The sequence below is a fragment of the Amphiura filiformis genome, chromosome 4 (assembly GCF_039555335.1).
Source record: "Amphiura filiformis chromosome 4, Afil_fr2py, whole genome shotgun sequence".
Taxonomy (NCBI): domain Eukaryota; kingdom Metazoa; phylum Echinodermata; class Ophiuroidea; order Amphilepidida; family Amphiuridae; genus Amphiura; species Amphiura filiformis.
In genome coordinates this window covers 35,591,556-35,610,641 of record NC_092631.1, presented here as the reverse complement: position 1 = coordinate 35,610,641, position 19,086 = coordinate 35,591,556, and the positions used below count along the sequence as shown (strand labels likewise).

The 19,086-nt window shown below is 35.7% G+C and overlaps 2 protein-coding genes across 2 annotated transcripts in view; both read right to left on the bottom strand.

Moving 5' to 3' along the window:
* The window catches only part of LOC140150840 (E3 ubiquitin-protein ligase rnf213-alpha-like), a 54,564-nt gene extending 54,077 nt beyond the window's left edge, over positions 1–487 (bottom strand). Inside the window, exon 1 of the mRNA XM_072172982.1 lies at positions 186–487. Coding sequence (XP_072029083.1) covers positions 186–308 — 123 coding nt within the window. The 5' untranslated portion in view covers positions 309–487. The remainder of the gene's footprint in view (positions 1–185) is intronic.
* Positions 421–17,707, bottom strand: LOC140150841 (uncharacterized). Its single transcript, XM_072172983.1, has 8 exons — positions 17,403–17,707; positions 13,004–13,135; positions 6,553–7,344; positions 5,376–5,806; positions 4,786–4,901; positions 3,128–3,325; positions 2,607–2,814; positions 421–523 (listed from the first exon to the last, which is right to left on the bottom strand). The coding sequence occupies exons 2-8, from the start codon at positions 13,119–13,121 to the stop codon at positions 488–490; spliced, it is 1,899 nt and encodes a 632-aa protein (XP_072029084.1). The 5' UTR covers positions 13,122–13,135; positions 17,403–17,707; the 3' UTR covers positions 421–487.
* Between the last annotated feature and the right edge of the window lie 1,379 nt (positions 17,708–19,086).

Genomic DNA, 19,086 nt, shown 5'->3' with positions numbered 1-19,086 from the left:
TAGTATAGCGTGAAAGTTCAGACAGAGACAAACCTTTTTCCTGGCTTTATTTTCACAACTTCCTACACTGTCTAAACATTCTAAGCCAGATTGGGTTTACGGCTGAAACATGGGATGGAAAGTCACATCTCAGACTAAACAAAATCACTATTATTGGTATGCACATAAACCACCCTCACACTTACCTTATTTCCATCAAAACCATCAGGGTTCCATGTTTTGCAGCCAGATTTTGTATGCATCACCATAGGCCAAGCTGTGCACTTGAACACAAGCTCCAATTTTGTTATTGCATCTGTAGGAGACATATGCTCATCAGTGGCACCGTCTGAAACAAATCCTTCCCACTTAGGTAAGTATGTAAGAATTGCCAGTTTTCTGTCTTGTACTAGCCGGGAGTCTTTTTCTGTAGCATCGCTGCTGCCAGTGACGTATGAGCTAAAAGCCTGCCAAGCTTTCTGAATTTTGCCAGCTTTGTTGACTTTCTTCACTTGCAGGGCTTCATCATATTGGTGCCACTCACCTATTTGTACAAAAAGAAATTCAAACCTGATAATATTGACATTTCAAAACTCAACTTCAATCACAATAATGTCAAATTATTACATTACATATTGGAACAAACATCCACTTGTTCTTGCTACAAGCATCCACTTTTCAGTTTGGGTATTTTGCATAAATTTCATGTTGAGTGCAAGAGATTGAAAACTATGGCCGGGTTTTTATAGGATGTGTACAGTCTTGAAGATGTTAGCATTATCAAGCACAGGTAATACCACATCCTGTTGTCAGTTCACTCAGTCTACTGCAACCACCCCCGATTTGGGACAGGTGGCAGTGGGTTGAGCACTTAATTTGTTCCCAGGAACCCTCCCTCTCCAGCTGCCCTGAGATACTGTCATATGACATCAGAAGAATTTTTCTGCTGCTCCATCTAAACAGGATTACTTCAAAAACATTTAATACACATAACATGTAGTGTTTTTTGTAATGATTTAAAGCTATGTACAACATTATAAAATGAAATTGGTTAATTTTTTTCAAACCTGATTTTTTGGCATATTTAAACATGTCCCAACTTGCACATAAAAGGAATCAGCCAAATTTGTTGTGTTTGTAGGTCAACAGAGCGAAGTTCAACATAAATTCATAATTCAAGAAATTATGACATTATGTCCTCCCATAGAACTGCTTAAATGGCCAAAATAACCACTTGAGTTTCTTTCCCTTTACCTTGTTATTTAAGCTCAAAATAGACAGAAACCCTTCCCGACACTACTACTACTTATTATTTCAGCATTTTGAGTATAGAATAACAATTTAAAATTTCAAGGAAATCGTACATTAAGGGAAGGGGTATGAACGTTTGGACAGTATTTACTTTGGGACATTAGAGCACATCAGACATATCGAATTGCATTCTGAATACTGAATGATATCAAATAATTTTGATTTTTGAAATTGCAATGTAATACACATTTTATGACAAATGATTAAAAATTTATATTTTTGATATTTAACAGTACTCGAAGTAAACTTGATAAATCTGATGATTTAGACTATATCAATTGAAAATTTTGACCTTTCGTACTGAAGATATGGATATTTTTTCCCAAAACACCAAAAAAAATTAGGTCTTTTTGGGAAAAAATTCCATATCTTCAATATGAAAGGTCAAAATTTTCAATTGATCGTCGGCTTTTGCTCCTAGCTACATACACTTTAAGAATATATCATTAGATTTACTTCGAGCACTGTTATATATCGAAAATGTGAAAAATATCAAATTTTAATAATTTGTCATAAAATAAGTATTATATCTTGAATTTCAAAAATGAAAATTATTTGATATCAGAAAGACATTCTTCAGATTCAGAATGCAATTCGATATGTCTGATGTGCTCTCATGTCTCACAAAAATACTGTCGAAATGCTCATTCCAGATCCCTTAAGGCTTTAATGCAATAAAGTTAAAGCAATGTTTTCATACCAGTTTTTGAATTAGATTGATTAATAATATTTAACAGTAACCCACAATGTGTACCTTTCTTGTTACTTGAAAAAAATCAAGTCAGAAAAAACACTTTATGGAAACTGCAACAGACCTTTGATCTGTTCATCATATCTTCCTGTCATATAATGGGCTATTCCAGTTGAAATCCATACACACCCTACAGACGACATGACTTTAGTCTCTCACACAGAGGGTGTAGATTTCAAATGGAGTCACCCATTCAGGTAATTCCACACACTTCCTGTATATGGGAGATTAAGGTCATGTCTTTCATAGGGGGTGTGTGAATTTCAACAGGAATAGTCCATTCTCTATGACAGAAGACAAAAAAAGAGATTGAGAGAACTATGCTGCATAAACATAACTAAACATATAGTGTGTGTACACTTTTGTTTTTATTTCTTGTGATCGAGTCTCTTTGAATTTGTATGGTATAATTCTGTTCCACTTGCAGCTTTGTCACTTTTAGCAAGCCTTATATGTAATTCATTTCTGAGGAGATGGAAAATGTACTTTTCACTTTTACACACAACCATTTTCATAGCATAACCTGGGACATACATTGTACAGTGCATGTGAAAGCATAGCTCACCTCCAGGTTTGCAGAACTCAGTTGGTACACTGAAAACCCGATTCCAAATAGTTGAGTCATGGATGTGTATCCATTCATATTGGGGGTGATTTGTCCATCTGGTTTATTTTTCTGAACCAAGTACTTGTAAGGTACTTGAGATTTCTTGACAGAATTGATAGCCATCAGTGAACATCCCTTCAGTAGATAGTAACCCTCTGTTAGATCTCTACATGAAAAAACAATAATACACATTTATTGTCATCCTTTAATAGCACACAGTTAATGCTATACATGTACAGAGAAACAAAAAGACATACTAGGAGATGCATTTGTGAATATTTTGTTCTTTTGGCAAAAGATAATTAGATGTATGATTTTCATTGTATGAATACTGTACTCTTTTTGCTGATACCAAAAGCTACAATTTGACAATCACATTGACCATGTCCCTGGTTTTGTGTCACATACATATACTAAAACAATATTCGTTTCCCTATTTTGAAATTTTGTTATCAAAAATTATGAAAACATTCACTTACTTGTCAACAGTCATTTCAGCACAGTTGTACTTGAAATCACCAAAGTCCTTTCCTCCCATATGTACAAACACTTTATCCCTATTGGGTTTGTAGTCAAAGTCTGGTGGAATGATGCAGTGGAAGTGTACTTGTAGGCCACTATCAGCCGATGCTTTTAAAGCAATGGGTTTCTCTTTTGACAAAGTGCTGTTATTTGACCTGTAGATTATATTTTATGAAATAAAATAATGAAACTGATTCTTGAAAATACTGCATGATTTAAAAATTTAAGATCTCACATCTATACTTTGTTTCGCTTATAATTATAATTGGCGAAGACTCATAGTCATAACATCATGGAGCGATATAGAATCGTTTGAATGGTATGCAACCTATTGGGTGCAGCACTTATATATATGCTATGACTGGCACATGTTTAAATGTAAATTTACGCAAGTTGCCAAGCAGGGGATTTTCATAAGCAGGTGGCAGCTATAGTGCAAGAAATATAATTCTACTGTGAGAAATTTTTGAGTTTTACCTTGTGGCAATTCAAGTGCACATCATAATGCACACTCACAGAATTAATTATAAAAACCAGAACTCCCTATACCGCCACATGCAGTTTTGGGGACAAAATTGGGGGTATTTGGGTCCTTGCTGATGGTCCGCAGAAACAAACTAAAACAATTCTGCATGAAATAATACTATAACGCATTGCATTTCTTCAGCTAGTGCATCACGCCATATGAAGCATGTCTAGTATCGCATACAAGCACAAATTAGTTTTAGATGCTTTCCAAATACACAAAAAAAACAATCTTTGCCCCATGTGTGTATCAAGAGGGCGGTCAAGTACAGGTTTTCTGGTATAATTCTGTGTGCACACCACATATTAATGAGTTGAAGCAGTTGCCAAGCAAGGGATTTTCATAAGCGGGTGGCAGCTAGCTAGTGCAAGAAAAATCATTCTACTGTGAGTTTGTAACCTTGTGGTATTCCCAGCATACACCAAAGATGATAATGTTTCTTGCATATTGATGATGAGGGGGGATTGAGGGCTAATAGCACTACACATAGCTTGTGCTTTCAAAAAGCAGTGACAGACACAGAGTGAAATATTTTTGCACAATACACAAGATTATAATGAGGCTCTCAATAACGTTGCAAACATTTACTTGGCATCTCTTTCTCCATTCATTTAAAAAGATACTTTATCAAACTGTCTCATCAACAGAACAGAAGGCCAATTCTTGCAATTCACAATATGATGCACCGACAGCGTTTGCTCTTGCCAGTCCAATTTTTGACTTCCATGGTGGACTTCACCATTCTAGCCGCTACTGGATTTTTAATTTCACACATGTGATAATAATATCGCTAATATTGAAAACAGTTCCACAAAGGATATTCTGTGTGATGATCAATATAAAGAGAGACAAGGTGGTTCTCGAACCAAGAGTCTCGCCTGCTTTCTCAACTGTCTGCTGTCACAATTACCTTTGGTAACAGAATTTTTAAAAAGGGACGGCGGTCCCAAATAGGTCATCCGAAGATATGGGTAGTGAACACTACGCATAGTAAATATTCATTTGAGACAATGTTTTTCATTCTCAGCCTATTTTAGATTTCCCCATTACTATTATACAGTAAGCCAAACATGTACAAAGGCCACTTACCTTGACTCATTTATGTTCTTCTCTTGTCTTGCCAGTTTTTTACGCTGATTGTTTGATAAAACAGGTTGAAATTCATCCTCATTGTCCTTTGACTTCATGTAATAATGGCCACCTCCCTGGAATAGAATTTAAATGAATGATTCTATCTACAGAATTCTATTCTATCTACAATGATTTGAATCATATTGATAAGCTTTACAGCAAAATGTAAAACCTGTAAGATCAAATTTGCTTGTTTTAAGGACACTTATTGGAGCTATATTCCATTTGTAATCCATACACCCCGGGCATCACCCCCTATATGGGAGACATCTTCTTCATCTCCCACACTTTATTTGTAGATTTCAAATGGAGTCACCCATTCAAGTATCCCCATTTGAAATTCACACTCCCTGTGTGGGAGATTAAAGTCATCTAGTCATGTCTTCCATAGCGGGTGTATGGATTTCAACTGGAATAGCCATTTATCACCTCAACAGTTATTTCCTGCAACAAGTAAAAAAACCTCTTTACACCATATGTAAGCCATGTACAACTTTTTTATTTCTTAAGAAAATGCACATTATGCAATGAAAGCAGATGCCACTTACCTCAGCACTTCCTCCCTTAGGATCACCATTGCCAGTCTTGTTCATATTTTCTTCATCCTCAGTGCCACCATCTCCCCTACCATCTTCTTGATCTGTATCTTGATTCCTGCTTCCTCCATCTGCAGCTTTGTCACCAGAGCCACCAGTGTTTGCCATCTCAGCCTGTTCTGCCAGTGTCTGCTTTGCCTTAGAAGATGAGCTACTGGTATCTCCAGGTGTACCATCAGGGTTATCATCTGCCAAGGTTGCATGAGTCCTACTGGATGCTTGGTTTGATCTATCAACCTCTGTGACTGGTGAATCACCACTGATTTGGCTTGCATCTGATGATGTATGTCTCTTGTGTGTGCCATCGGTTGAATCTGAAAGGGCATCATGACCTTTTTTGTTATCTTTAGATGTTCTGCTTTGCTGATCTTCATTTGCTGAAACTAAAAGTGGAAAAAACACCTTGTTTCAAATCATTTGCCTCACAAATACAGTATTCATTTAATTGAAAAGAGACGCAACCACTCTAATTTATCTTCTGCTAATCTAATGCTTGCTATTTTGACGTTGTTTTATAGATAAATCTTGAATGAGGAATGTCCATACAAATTATAAAACCATATTTTCATGAATTGAGCCTTGAGGTGTGCTATTAAATTAATAAATTTATCCTATTTTACTTTGCCTTTTGGGCTATTTAAAGATGGGTGACCTGATTGACAGCATCACCCCACATGCACCCCCCCCCCCACACACACACACACTTTTTTCCTATCAAAATTAGTGAGATTTTGGCATCGAAAGAAAGCTCATATTTTTCTCATAATGCAGTGAAATTTTAGGCTAAACATAAATTCCATTTAGCTGTTATGAGTGAAAAAAGTGATAGCCCTCATCCCCAATTGTGGTATACCACGTGCACATATACCGTTCTATGGGCCATTGTGAAACACATTTTTATTGTCTACCTTAAGTTTATCAAACCCGATATTTTTTCAAACCCATAAAGAGTCTCATGAACTCATGAATGCTGTCATTGAAGTATGTTACATATACATGTAAACTATGTATGAGAATTTAGGCTAATTTCTTGATAAAACAGACAAAAATATAATGACATCAACAACACATTGTTATAAATATATTTACTATACAACCAATGTTTGTCAATTAATGTAAAACTTATTACCTGCATCTTCTGATGCTTCATTCATTTCCAGATCTTCTGTTGGTGGTTTATGAATAATGTAACCCTTCTCTCCTTCCACATCCATCTTCTCATCGCCACTACCTTTATCTTGCCCTGGTTGAGAGCCTGATCCTGCAGCAGATGAATGAGACATAATCTCCACTTGCTTGTCAGTACCTGAAGGGTGATCTTTGTTGTCAGAGTCAGATGGCTGATCTTTGTTGGTAGAAAGCATTGAGTTGTCAGTCGAACTGGTCTTAATCCCTAGAGAGTCTTGACTAGTCTGTCTACTTGAAGTTGAAGAAGCAGCTATTGTTTTCTGTTGCTCAAGTTGTCCGCCATCATTCCCATTTATCCCTGTGGGATTTTTTTCTATCTTCAGTTCCACTAGAGCAGCTGGCTGATAATTTGTAGAAGGTGGCGGTAGTAGTTTTAGAGTTGGCTGACCAGATGTTCCAGGATCTGCTTTCACTTTTGCTGCTGGATTCTGAGATGAGATACTTGTTTCCATGGCAACATTTTGGTGAGGATCAGGTGGTTCTTTTTTCACATCAATTTCACTCACAAATCCTTTAGATTGATTATCTGGTGTGGATTTTGTGATGTCTTGTTTGAGTTGTCCACCACCATGCTCTGATGCCTGGACTGATGGTGGTTTAGATTCAGTAGAACTGGCACCTTGATGACATTGCTGATTCTGGGCATCCATGTAATCTGGTGGAGGAGGTGCCATTGTCTCAGGCCATGGTTGATGCAATTGTTGGCTGCCTTGGTGTCCATTCTTGTGGTAACCTGCGATAAAGAAGAAAATTGTTTGCATGAGTGCTGAAAGTTCTGAAACTACACAATTTGAGGGCCTATCTCATACTGCACCTGGACATAGAAAAGTGTGGGACCTTGGGAGAGTGCCATTCCTTTGACCTCACAGATGAACTTATCAAGTCTTTGCCATTCTAAATATGTATACTTTTATATACTTTAGACCAACATTTTAGCAGTTATGAGGCCCAAAAGTTTCCATAATTCCAGGGTTCAGACCAACCTTAAGGCTATAGTTAAAGCTACCTTCAAATTAAGTTAAATCATGAAATACTTTCTAAGCCTGTATATATTAATCGTAAATATTTTTCCCTATTTTTGATTGAAAAAAGTATTTGAAAAAATGATAAAAATGTTGCAACAATTTTTAAGTATTAAAGCTGCTTCATTGTCAAAATTATTGGAAATTTCCTTTCATCAATACATGTTTTTTGGCTAATGCGTCTGGGTTATTCTTGATTATTGCTTTCATGGCTCTTTGCACATTGTGGGAAAACCTCAACTCAGAAATAGATTTCAATGATATAACCATGGTAACATATCAGTCATATCATGATAATAGCAAGCTGGAATTGTGTTTGGTGGTAAAGATTGTATAAAGTAGTGGAAAGTCCCTACCTGGCTAGCTGTAAAAATTAGCACTCACAGCTTTGATGTTCTCAAAGTCATATAACATTTTTAGGGGCAGGAATAGTTGCAGAAGCTATGGAACTTCTCCGAGCTCCAAAATCGCTGTTCAAGTTAAGTGTTGCCGATTTGAGGTCTGATGCATTGAAGCTTTTATAGAATTGAAATAAATAAATAAAATAAATGAATAAATAAATTTGCAACAATTTAAAAATCAAGAATATTGCCAACCCTGGATCAAAATACAAATCAACACATACGTGATATTGATAACACTGTACATACATGTCATATGGCCTGGTACGGGATGGTCATCATAACAGAACACATCAAATGACAAACCTCAGCACAATCTACGAAGTGACACCCATTGGCGACATAAGCGCTGGAATTAAATTGCAATTTTCTTTGCTTTACCTCAGTTGTTCAGCTCAAAATTAAAAGGGGACATATCAGACAGTCAAAAATAACATTTTATGGAAAAGAAATACAAATCTATTTTCATTGAAATGTTACAATATGGCTTTACAAGTATATAGTGTTTAAATCGAAATAAAGAGTATTTTAATTTGTTTATTGCATTCTACTGGACCTCCAGTTTCCTCCTGCTTTCAAAATCTGGGATTACAGTTGTTTGTTATGAGATTTCCTTCACCAACAAAATTTGGGGAGCTGCACAGATATTTTGTGGATGTTACACTCTAAGTGCGAATCAAGTTTGCAAAGTTCAGCTGCAACAAGCCTAGTTAATATAATCTGATTCTGATGATTCACCAGTGGCAGTGAAATTACAGCACTTTGAATCCTATGGTAAAATGTGTTATAAATCCAAACTTTATTTATAATTTATTATTACTACGGAAAGACCTAATTTACTAAGACTATATGTTTAAACTTCAGTATGAGATCCTTATGTGTATGTTCAGTAGCTTTCAGTATGGTCTATATAATGAGAAGTTTTAACCACATGACCAATAAGCGGCATGAGAATTTGTAGAAAAACCTGAAAGCCTGCAGAAAAACATGAAAAAACATGTGAAATTGAAATTGAGCAAACACAGCCTAAAACTAAACTGGACATAAATAAAAACATGTACATTTTTTATTTCTATTATTACAATTTGCAAGTATCATGCAACATGCCAACAACAATGACTACATTTAAATTTAATCTATTTATAATATAAATGATTCATCTCATAGCTTCCACTGAGGAAATGTTCGCTGCCAAATAGATCCACATTGTATGTCAATCACATACATGCAGATGTGATTTTAAGCTTTGTGCCAACAAATGTCTAACTTATGTAGCTCTACAAAATATGTATGACGTACATACTTTTATAAATCCTACTTCATTGGGCTATTCCAGTTAAAATCCATCCACCCCTATGGAAAACATGACCTTATTCTCCCACACAGGGGGTGTGAATAGCAAATGGTGTTACCTGAATGTGTGACTCCATTTGAAATCTCCCGGGAAATCTACAACCCCCATGTGGCAGATTAAGGTTGTGTCTTCCACAGAGGGTGTATGAATTTTAACTGGAATAGCCCAATTTGAATGTCAGATTGTCTTATAGAATGCTTTCACATTTTGCCATTTTCTTGTTCCGCTAAAAATAGCACATTGTTATCCCTATTTTGTTTGTTTTTGTAATGAACTTATGTTTTGGGTTGTTCTGGTTCATAAAAATCATTGATCTGCACAGCATCTTGAACAAAATGAAAAAGGTGCTGTTGTTTTTGGTGCTATATCCAGGCAAAGATTTAAATAATTTAATTGGTTCCCAAAGTTCACGCTTAAGCTTAAATTATGGGGTCAACTGTACCCCATAAATTGACATTTTAAAAATATGGGGTCCAGTAATATTTTATGTCTAGCATTCCACTGGTCTCTTTTGACTTTGTCATGGGGTATAGCAGTACTTGGAATAAAAAATAAATAGCAAAATTGATTTAAATAAAAACAAATCTGATTTAAATTTTAAACAATCTGATTTTTAAAAAAAATTTATTAAAAAAAAATCATCAACCCTGCTTCAGCATGAAGCCACGAACCCTGTTGGTTCCTTGTATTAATTATTATTAAAAAGATTTATATTGAGCACATTTCCAAAAAGACCATTGTACTTTACATGGTAAAAATACATACAGGGTGAGTCAAAAAAACTGCAATAGAGCAAAGAATCGATACTTATGTAAGCACCAAATCGAACTTTCCCAATATTGAAAGATTCTATAAATGCTACACTCAATGGCCACCTTCTGTGAAAATATGAAGTGAATCGCAACTACCGTTTAATTTTGATGAGTCCTTTTGCTGCGATACCCAATTTCGTTATTTGTCCACGAGGTACCATGTATTTTGAATGAGAGCAAACAGTGCATGGTAAAGGCCCCGGGGGGGGGGGCTCACATTTCCCAGCTATACGGGTATGTGCCGCGGCGACGACCCCCTTTTTCAGAGCCGCTAGCCGTTCCTTAGACCCTCTGAATTCATTGATTGCCCGCTCTGAAGCCCCGAAATTTTTCTAGCCGTTCCATAGACCCTCAGATCATCGATTTCCGCTCTCATCATGCTCATTGGCATCTTGACAGGCGTGTTTTCTGTCCTACTATTTCAAGCCCAAAAGCTACTTTTATGAGCCCAAAAGGGAATTTTCCATAAATTTCTTCCCCATTGAAACACATTGTATTAGGAATAAGGTGAACTTTGGGCGGGATTTTGGGCTCCTTTAGTAGTGGCAACACTGGTTTGTTTATAAACAGCACTGCACTGCCCAGTGCCTGCCGCGATGCCGATGCCTTCAGCTGATGAACATTTTGCTAGAAATAAATGATTTTGAGATCTCTTTTGGGAATAAAATTGCCAAATATGAGGAAAAGTACCTCAAATAATTGTGTGCACATCCTTGCAGCTGGCCATAACAGTGAATTAAAAGGTAATTTACAGTGTTCGAATTAAGAAAATAAAAGGGGTTGTCCCACGGACAACCAGGCTGTAATTTCTGGTTATCCGCCAAAGTTTTTGGTTGTCCGCAAGCTGCTACAATCTGAAACAACTACATGTGACCAATAAAGTGGAGTGAGTGTAGTCAATTTATGAACAATTACAATTATCAGTTGTGTCAGGTTTGAGCAAACTAACATGCTGAAAAAGTGACTTTTGGCTGTAGATCTTTGGTTGTCCGCCAGACAACTAGAGCATTATTTTCAGTTGCCCGGTGCATGTTTGGGTTGTCCCGGGCGAACGGACAACCAAAATTTCGAACACTGGTAATTTACGATCTACTGGTCTAGTGGAATGGTGTCAAATTCTGCACACTTCACTCAATCATCTCATGTAGTTCAATGTAGTCAAAATGTTTTTCTTTTCGGCACTGAAAAAAATATTCTTGTGGGTTTGTTTTTATGGTGGGCTTTTATGATTATCAGTAGGCTAATATAGCATAGATTGTAGGTCTGCAGGGTCTAGTAATGTTGATTCGAATGCTGTTTTGCTTTGCTGAGATTTTCATCGTAATAGGCCAAAACAGACCTATTTTGATTCAAAGTGAAATCGATTTCTTCAAAAATCTGTGGCAAAAACGCAACAAAATTGAACCCTGGTTTGGCCTGCATGGTTTAGTTGCCGAGATTTTTTCAGATTTTGGCGGCTGATCAGTTCCCAAGACCCCCTTTTGGCCGGTCAAACAGTTCCCAAGACCCCCCTTTTTGTCCGGCCGATCAGTTCCCTAGACCCCCCCCCCCTTTTTGACCTGCCGATCAGTTCCCCAGACCTCAAGTTCGAAACGGGCGGTGGCACACCCCTACCAAAAAAAAATATTGAGTGCCCCCCCCCCCGGGTAAAGGCACCATATCTGAAACTGACTTTAACTTAAATAAGGTTGATGTTTGCGTTATTTTAATTTCTTTTTTCTGTTCAAACAAACTTTGTAACATTACTTTAAGTCCTTCATACCTCACTCGACTCCAACTCCAGGTTTTTTTAAATCCCAATATGTCCAACTTACTGGATATTTTGTAATTCATTTCAATTTGCGCGCATTTCATTTTGACATTTTAAAAACCCGCCTACAAATTTGTATGTTTTTGATAGAGAATTAACATGTTTAAAGTAAAGGTAAAATGAAAATAACAACAAATAATGTTTCTTCTCCTTAAACAAGACCAAGGGGCAATAACACTTTGGGTGCTCCATTTTATTTTAATACCAATGAGGTTAAGAAAATGGCAGTTCCAAATCTACCTAAGTACACAGAGTGGGCTGACATTCAAATTTTAGATGTTTCTTGGACAAACATTAAAATTGGGTAGCGCTATAAAATGTGTCATAAAAATAAAACAGTAAATGTTAATTCCTCAATTTTTTCACACAAGGTCACTGATGGATATACCATATATATAATGTTTTCAAACCTAAAAAGTTCAACTCGATTCTTAAGTAAAAATGGATTCTTTTCTCTATTGCACTTTTTTTGACTCACCCTGTAGTACAAGTGACATGCAATGTATTACATATCAGGCTAAAAGAAGCATTAACAATTACAACAACAAAATTCACTGAACCAATCCCGAAAATACCTTGTGGACAAATTTGCAAATTTTTGCACAGAAACAAGTTTTCTTCTTCACTTTAAAGGGGCATTTCGGGATCCACAGCCTCATTCCCCACTTTTCTCCAAAAAAATTTGTTAGCAAAAATATTGTCAAATTTGAATTACGTTCTGGTATACCAGAACAAACTTACAACACAGTGGCCTATAAGGAGCAGTGTTATACAGATAATCATGCATAACTCGCAAATAGGAATCAACTGAAATTTTGGGGAAAGCTTTTTTTCGCAGATATCGAAGTCAAAAAAAGAGGATACTCCTTTAATATTATATTTGTTGTTTTGCTTAAGATTGTATAAAATTACAAGTACCGGTATTAAGAATTTCTTGTTGTTGTTGTTATACCGGTATAGAGCTGAGATATAATGTAACATCCATATAGATACCTGCAAACTGCTGTGATTGATCATGCATTCCTGGTTGTACCCCACATGCCATACACGGATAGTTCGTTGATGATAATGCAATGCCACATTGCTGGCATTTCACTTCAAGTGATGTCATTCTCCACTGCGGCACTATAAACATACAAAAGCGACAAAAGCAGCTGATTAAATATGATACAGTAAATACATGAATTCAGGCCTGTACACAGGATTTTAATGGGTGCAGGACTTCCAAAAAGTGGAACTTTTTCTGAAAGAAAAGTTTTCGCACAGACTTTTTGTCAAGAGTGGACCTAAACCCCAAAATATTTGAATGCCTTGTCACCAGAAAGTGGACATATTCAAGGCAGACCATTAAAACAACATGCGCAGCTCTAAAGACAAACAATTAATTTTGTTTGGCCTAATTAGAGTCCGAAGTTTACAGTTTTCTAAAATCCATTTTCCGTGTTTTAATCCGTGTTGTAAACTTTGTAAATCCGTGTTTTATGAATAAAGCTTAAAATGTATAAACCATGATATAATGTCACAATAAAGTGTTCAATATCGCGATCAATATGCTCTGATTGGAATATCCACACGGATAAAGAGGCTGACTGTTACGATGATTGGATGGATATAGGGGGTTCATGCCTTGGTAATATACCTTTATTTCTGTATTATTAAACAGCATTTTTATCATAAAAATTAACACACACAACTCATGATTGTTTAAACATTTATTTCTCTTGTCTTTTAACAATTTTTGTCACATCATATAAAGATGTCATTTTCCGTGTTGTAAAACGGAAAACTTCGGACTCTATCCTAATAGCACAAATTGTTGCAATGGTGCCCATTAGGCCAAAAAAAATTGTTTGTTTGTCCACGTCCGACCGACCGTGTACTCTGGTCCTGACCGTGTATGCAGAACCATCTCAAGAGTTAAACCAGTAAAGTGCTGTGTGTTTTGACTTATTTACCAGTCTTCAAATTGTCAGTTTCAAGTGCAATATCTGTAAAAAAAAAAAAAAATCTGACCTACTGACCCAACTGTTTCATAAGCCTCTATGGACAAATTAACCAACCTGGTTTTTTTTTGGGCCTTAAATGAAATAAGTTACGATTTTGACGAAAGTGGTCTCAAATTGCTCGTCATGCAATAAAAAGCCAAATCAGAAATTGTTTGCAGTGTCTAGAATGCTTTGTTACCCCAGTAAAATGGGAAAATATGTCACCGTTAATACTTCACAATAGGATTCAATGGGGGTCAACCTTTATTGCCAGTTTTTGCTACTAACAAAGCATTCTAGACACTATAAACTATTTCTGATTTGGCTTTATATTGCATGACGAACAATTTGAGACAATTTTCATCAAAATCAGAGCATTTTTAATTTTTGACTCCTATGGAGCCAAAAAAATAGTGACCGCCCCTTGCTTTCGCGTTTTGGCCTATAACTCAAGAACGGTATGTCGCAGATAGGTTAAACTATACTTTTTCTGAATCGTTATGACCAGAGGAATAATTTGATGTCCATTTTACCAAAATCTGAGCAATTTTGAATTTTGACCCCCTTACTTTAAATATGACCCCCATTTGACCCCCGTGGGACATTTTTTTTCACTGGTACGTAACATCAAAATTCCTAATTGTGATGTCCTAGAGGTGCTAAAACTCATGTTAGAATTTAGTTATAAGGGGGGTGCTCATGAACCCCTCCTGGCTATTAGACTATATGAATACGACCTTATGCACATTTTACACTGTAACTCAGAATATAATTTAGGACATTTACGGTTAATTCGTGGTGTACAGTCACATATTTGGCTATTTTGACCAAGTTCAAGTTCATTCTCCATAATCGGAGCCAGATATAATATAAATACCAGTTTGCATTTGACGATCAACTCTCCACTGCCTGTGATTGGTTAGTAACATATATAAAATGAAGTGTTTTTGTTTTAAATTTTTACCCACTTAAAACAAACCACCCAAAATGGTTGAAAATGCTCAATTTTGCACAAAAAATCATAAAGAAAACATGATTTTCACCCAAATTTCAAAAACCTTTGAAGTTGATAATTTTTTTTTTAAATACAAAATAGGGTCTATCTATTTTATATTTTCTTTTTTTTTTTAAATTTTCTTCAGAACTGAGCCTTTTTGCCCAAATTTAACCTCACAGATGGATTTGTCAAGTCTTTGCATACTACTTTAGACCAACAATTTGGCAGTTATGAGGCCCCAAAATGTCCATAATTCCAGCATTAAAACCAAGCAACCTTAAAGCCATACTATAACATTTCCATATGAGAATTGCTATTTAATAACAGTGCATATGTTGCCAATGCGAGTCACTCATTCGAACCTGCACAAATTTATTCGGTTTATTCGAATTTTGACAAAACTACAGCATCTACATGTTAAGTCTTGTTTTTGCAGGGTATGTTAGTTTACTAAAGTACCGTACATAACAATCATGTAAAAAACAGAATTTTGACAAATATTGAGGGCATCCACATCAGCAAATGTTATAATATAGCTTTTATTTGCATTATTGCTTCAAGTTCATTCCAGCAATGATGTGCTTTCAACTTTTGTAGGGGAGATTGGGGTTAGTTGGAATGCGGGGTAAGTTGAAACATTGTAATTTTCTTTAACACCTATATAAATAAATTTATGCAATACTGCCCTTTATTTATTGCCATTAGCAACAGCCATCCACCATACAGGGTTGCCAAACCAACGATTTGGTAGCCCAATTGGGCGACTTTTGAAGATTTTTCCCGTGACTTTTGACAATTTCCTGTCCCATAGAAACCAACGGTTAAAAAAAAATTGGGTGACTTTTCAACTTTAGCTCCCGCGACTTCCGATAGTTTCCTGTCCCATAGAAACCAATGGTAAAGAGAAAAATTGGGCGACTTTTCAATTATTTGATCCGTGATTCGGGCTGAAATCTTTTGGCAACCCTGCCACCATATTGCAGACAACACATGTGCAACAAGCCTGGTGATTATTTAATTTAATTTAATTTATTTAATTATATATTTTTATTGTTATCATATGAAAATAATAATAATACAGTCTAATTTTTACTATAAGGCTAATGAAAGTTGATCCCCAGTTTCCCGTTACATAGTTTTTCATGACTGGGTAGGTGACTGTTTCATTATTCATTATTCATTATTTTCAAACTTTCATTATCGGTGCAAAGTTAATTACGGAATGCTATGTTTTGAGGCCCAAATAAAATAATAAAGTATAGTTAGTAATGCCCATGCTTCACTTCAAAACAAATTTTAATTAAGCACATCTTCTTTGGAATCTTCAAATTAACCTATAGGTTGTGCAACATATGAAAGCACCAGAAGTCCATGATAGTCTTTGGAGAACCACTTTTCCATATAAATACACTGTGTCTGTGTGTTCTATTGCACACTACTTTTTACAAACCAAACTTACTCTCCACTAGCACATCTTTGGAAGCAATATTTATACGGAAATTAGTTTGTCTACTTGCACAAACTGGAGGTTGCTGGTAAAAATCATCACAGGGTGCACGTGTTAATAATAAAACAACCATGCAAGAAATTGACAAATAAATCATTTTATTTATAAGTTTATTTTATTAAATACATATATTTGTAAGAAAAGCAGAATAAATTTGACTTCAAATTTTATTTATTTTATTTATTTTGATGTTGTCTATATATAGCGCTACATAGTGCACGGTAGAAAATGCTTTCATATTTGTTCATACGCTGGTTCCCATGAACTTGGCTGCCTCTCTTAGTGTTCGGTCTATCCATTTAGTGGTAGGAGAAACTTAGATGCAGGGAATTGCTAGTCTCCAGTAAATGCGTCCTACGATATCGCCATTTTACCACATAGTTTAACCCAGCGTTTGCAAAGCCTATTCGGGCCGGTCAGGGTCGGCGTAAAAGTGCTTAAAATACGTGTCGGACGTGAAAGATGACATTAAAACTATCCTTTTTTCTTAAAAACTTGAAAAATGTGAAATAATGAAATAATGGAAAATAATGAAATATTTGATCGGCATTTTTTTCTGACCGGAGTCGGGTAACAGGAAACTGGGAGTCAACTTTCATTAGCCTAATTATTATTATATGAATAGGTTGTATTCTAGTACATGAATATAAATGCAAACAATATTAAAGGGAAGTTGTATTGATTGGCCGTGTGACTGCATGCACTACATTCATGGCACTTTACAGTTTACACAGTGAGTCAATTGGGGCGAACTTGTCGTGGTATGTACGTGTATTGGGGCGAACTGGTAGTGGTATGTACTGGTGTGGGGCGAAACGTCCTGACACCCCCTGGAATCTAGATTAAAACGCCAAATTTTCAAGCAAAAATGCAGCTAAACTATACGTCCATGCTATGACTTACCTCTTTCTCAAAGATATCTGCAATCAATCCTAGGTTCCATAGGTGATAGGTCTGTACGTTGATAGCCACACCATCCAGGCGATTTATGCAGTACATGTACCAGCCATACAAGACAAGACAAGGTGTATAAACTGTCAACGATCCACGTAATTCGTAAGCACGATAAAGCGCGTATATAGCATAGGAAGCAGGGAATACTCAACTAAATTTCATGATTAAACTGCTGAAACGCCCTTGAGACGATGCCAGATACGCAATTTTTGCTACTATTTCATGATTCAACTGTTGAAACACCCTTGAGACGATGCCAGGTACGCAATTTTGTTGCATTGTTTCACTGCCGGAAATGTGACACACGTGGGAAATTCCCAATGCCGCAATATCAAAATGAAAGCTTACGCTGTGCATAATTTACGTATGGAAGTTTATACATTGTTTATTACCGATTTACTAAAATTGAGACGTAAATCCAGGACACTGCTCTGACCAATATTGTTAGATGGCGCTATCCAGGTCATGGTCACAAGTTTTCAAGTTGTTCAAGTTTTTTTATTGTTCAAAAACCTTACAAATCAAGGTATACGAACATTACAAAACATATGTACAGTAACAACAGTGTGATTTTTAAAGTATTAAAATAAACATTCTTACAGTTTTGTATGTATACAAAATTGCAACTCAATGAAAGGAACATATATTTTAAGATGTTACATTTGAACATCCCTTAGAGATTTTGCATAATAGAATAAACTGGCACAGTCTATCCAAGTCATTTCCTTTTGAATTCATAAGTTGGTTAAATTTAAACATAGATGGTGAATCGTGATAATAGTTGGAAAGACTTTTTTTCCTTTTTTCGTTAAAAAAAATGCATAATAAAACATAATGATATTCGTCCCCAATGTCATTGAGATCACATTTGTCACAAATTCTATACGAGTACGGTAACTTATGTCTGTATAGCATCCAACTTCAACAGGCAATTTACTAAATTTAGTAAAAGTAATTCTTAATTTTGGAGATAAATCATTGATATAATTTTCATAACACAACTCAGTTTTAAATACTCTATAATTAAAACATTTGCTTGAATCAAAAATATTTGATTGTCACTCTTGAACAAAACTATCGTTTAGGATTTGAGAAACCTTAATTTTCAACCAACACTTATTTACACCATAACCTTGAGTCATCCAGACAAATCCAAGACCAATATTATTTAAAATAGATTTGCACTCTGGATCCAATTACAATTAAGAATGTGATTTTGACATGATTTGAGCATAACTCTATAAACAATTGAAGATAGCTTTGAGTTATTACCCGAGACTATCTTGAACCAATATTGAATCATTCTTGAATTATTAATTACAACGGATAATGGTTTGCGGCCCAGTTCACCATAAATCATATTTGAAGGAGTGCATTTTTTTAACTTTTAAAAGAATTTTACAAAATTTCAAGTGCAACCTTTCAACTAAATCGATATTTGAGAATCCCCAAACCTCACAGCCATACAGCATGATTGGTACAACAACTGAGTCAAAAAGTTTAAGCTGAATATCAATATTCAGATTCATTGATCTGCCCTTCTTAAGGATAACAAATATTGCTCTACTTGCAATATTATGAAGGTACTTGATTGCTACATTAAAGGAACCATTGTAATTAAATTTTATACCCA

What these genes read in the sequence shown, in the direction of transcription:
- LOC140150841 (XM_072172983.1), bottom strand. Translation starts at nt 13,121, where the DNA reads ATGACATCACTTGAAGTGAAATGCCAGCAATGTGGCATTGCATTATCA. An exon ending in AAGAACATAAATGAGTCAAG is followed by an intron (nt 3,326 to 4,785) that starts GTAAGTGGCCTT and finishes TATAATCTACAG; the next exon opens with GTCAAATAACAGCACTTTGT. An exon ending in GCTGAAATGACTGTTGACAA is followed by an intron (nt 2,815 to 3,127) that starts GTAAGTGAATGT and finishes TTTTTCATGTAG; the next exon opens with AGATCTAACAGAGGGTTACT.